The 2,083-nt window shown below is 43.9% G+C and overlaps 1 protein-coding gene across 1 annotated transcript in view; it reads left to right on the top strand.

The window, feature by feature from the left end:
• tmod2 (tropomodulin 2) overlaps positions 1-2,083 on the top strand; it is a gene marked incomplete in the record, with an annotated part of 28,916 nt that overhangs the window by 19,509 nt on the left and 7,324 nt on the right. Inside the window, 4 exon segments of the mRNA XM_014026661.1 lie at positions 818-886; positions 965-1,095; positions 1,174-1,281; positions 1,356-1,499. Coding sequence (XP_013882115.1) covers positions 818-886; positions 965-1,095; positions 1,174-1,281; positions 1,356-1,499 — 452 coding nt within the window.

Consider the following 2,083-nt stretch of genomic DNA (forward strand, 5'->3'; position numbering starts at 1 on the left):
GTGTGTGTGTGTGTGTGTGTGTGTGTGTGTGTGTGTGTGTGTGTGTTTGTTGAGCTCCTCCTGTTTGCTCGAGTCGTCACAAAGTAAGTCAGGAGGTTTTTACAGTTTAATCAGATCAAACTCCTGTTTTTTATTCAGTATTTTATCGTTGGATTGAGGTGTTTTTGTTCCCTCTGTTACATCCTCCTGCTGCAACGTGCTTCAGATATGACTAACATTAATAAAAAGAGCCATCATTTAAAAATTTTAAATATAATTGAATCAGTATAATTCTTTATAATTAACTTAGAATGATTGGAGCACCTGTAAACTACACAAGACATGGGCATTTTTTCTGATGGCAGATGCTCCACTTTTTCACTTCCTGACCTCCAGCTGAACTTGGCGCTCTCGTGGCGCTGCATCGTGACATCAGGGGAAACCCTCCTGTTGAGTTTAGGTTAGTTGTAGGGTCAGGCAGGTACCTGTGAGCTTAGGCTGTAGAAAACAATGCAAGTCATTGCCAGGTCCCCATAAAGATAGTTGTACCAGATTGTGGGTTTTAATGGAAACATTTCTCCTCTTCACAACAAGTCTTAATAAGAACTGAAATTAAAGCAGTGCAGTCAGATGAACATCTTTAACTCCAGCTGTATCAAGAAATCAAGACCTGATTTCAGAGCATATCTGCAGCCGAGCTGGTTTTAAACATCTCTGTGAGGCAGAAACATCAAATCCTTCGTGTTTCTTCTGCAGCTGTCGCAGCTCAACGAGGYTCTGGTTCCTGTCAGGACTCAGCTGATAAACGGTTTTAAACTGATGAATGTTGTGTTTGCAGCCATCCTGGGCGTGCATACTCTGGTCACCAGTAACCAGACGTACGATGGAAGTAAAGAGGGTTACAACAGTGAGTACACAGAGTACACACTTTAACCCCACACCTAAAGAAGTCAGTATTGATCTGTGTACTTTGTGTTTCCTCCAGATGTGATCAAAGGTGAGAAGATGAACCCGGTGTTYGATGAGCCTCCCAACCCCACCAACGTAGAAGAAACTCTGCAGAGGATAAAATCCAACGACGCCTCCTTGACGGACGTCAACCTCAACAACATCAAGGTAGGAAAACACAAACTTGCTGTGTGTGTTGGTGCTGTTTGAGCMTTGCAGCGACGCCGGCGCCTCTCTGTCTCCCAGAACATTCCCATCCCCACGCTGAAGGACCTGGCCAAAGCCATGGAGAAGAACACGCACGTCAAGAAGCTCAGCCTGGCAGCAACACGGAGCAACGACCCGGTTGCTGTGGTGAGTTGTGGGTTGTTAGCCTGTTTGTCGACACGTGGCAGCGGTGTGTTTACACCTCCTCCTCCTCCTGCCAGGCCTTCAGCGACATGCTGCGAGAGAACAAGACGCTGAGGAGTCTAAACCTGGAGTCCAACTTCATCACCGGGGCAGGTGTCCAGGCTTTGGTTGAGGCGCTGCGCGACAACGACACACTCACAGAGATCAAGATCGACAACCAGGTGGAGAAATACAAGTTTTTACATTTTGAGTCACTGTCACCACACGGGTTCATGGCTCCTACATACTCCCTCTGAAGACGAACAGTCGATGCTAGAGATCGACCGATACAGGTTTTTGAAGGCCGATRCCGAYTGTTTGACATCAGTCTAACCGATACGCCGATAYGTGCAGCYGATACTGCTTTTTCTTCCTCCATTAACATGATAAAAATAAGGCTGATAACAAATGTTACACAAGTCTTAATTTAAAACAAACAAAAACATTTATTAACTGAGCCTTGTCTGGTGCAGGCTGTATGAAGTGCTGCCACACAGGATTTCTTCTTTCAGGCCTTTCTTAAAAAAATTAAAAAATAAATAAATTAATGATTTATTTTATCAAGTGCTAAATATTCTGTTTTTATTTGTATATTAATCAGATTAATATATTTTCACATAAAATAAAATGACTGTTTTAATATCCCAGTATTTTTGATGCAAAAACAGCATCAGAACCCCAACAACCACCTGACCTGAACCCAACAACCACCTGACCTGAACCCAACAACCACCTGACCTGAACCCAACAACCACCTGACCTGAAC

Source organism: Austrofundulus limnaeus, unplaced genomic scaffold (assembly GCF_001266775.1).
Source record: "Austrofundulus limnaeus strain Quisiro unplaced genomic scaffold, Austrofundulus_limnaeus-1.0 Scaffold578, whole genome shotgun sequence".
NCBI classification, from domain to species: domain Eukaryota; kingdom Metazoa; phylum Chordata; class Actinopteri; order Cyprinodontiformes; family Rivulidae; genus Austrofundulus; species Austrofundulus limnaeus.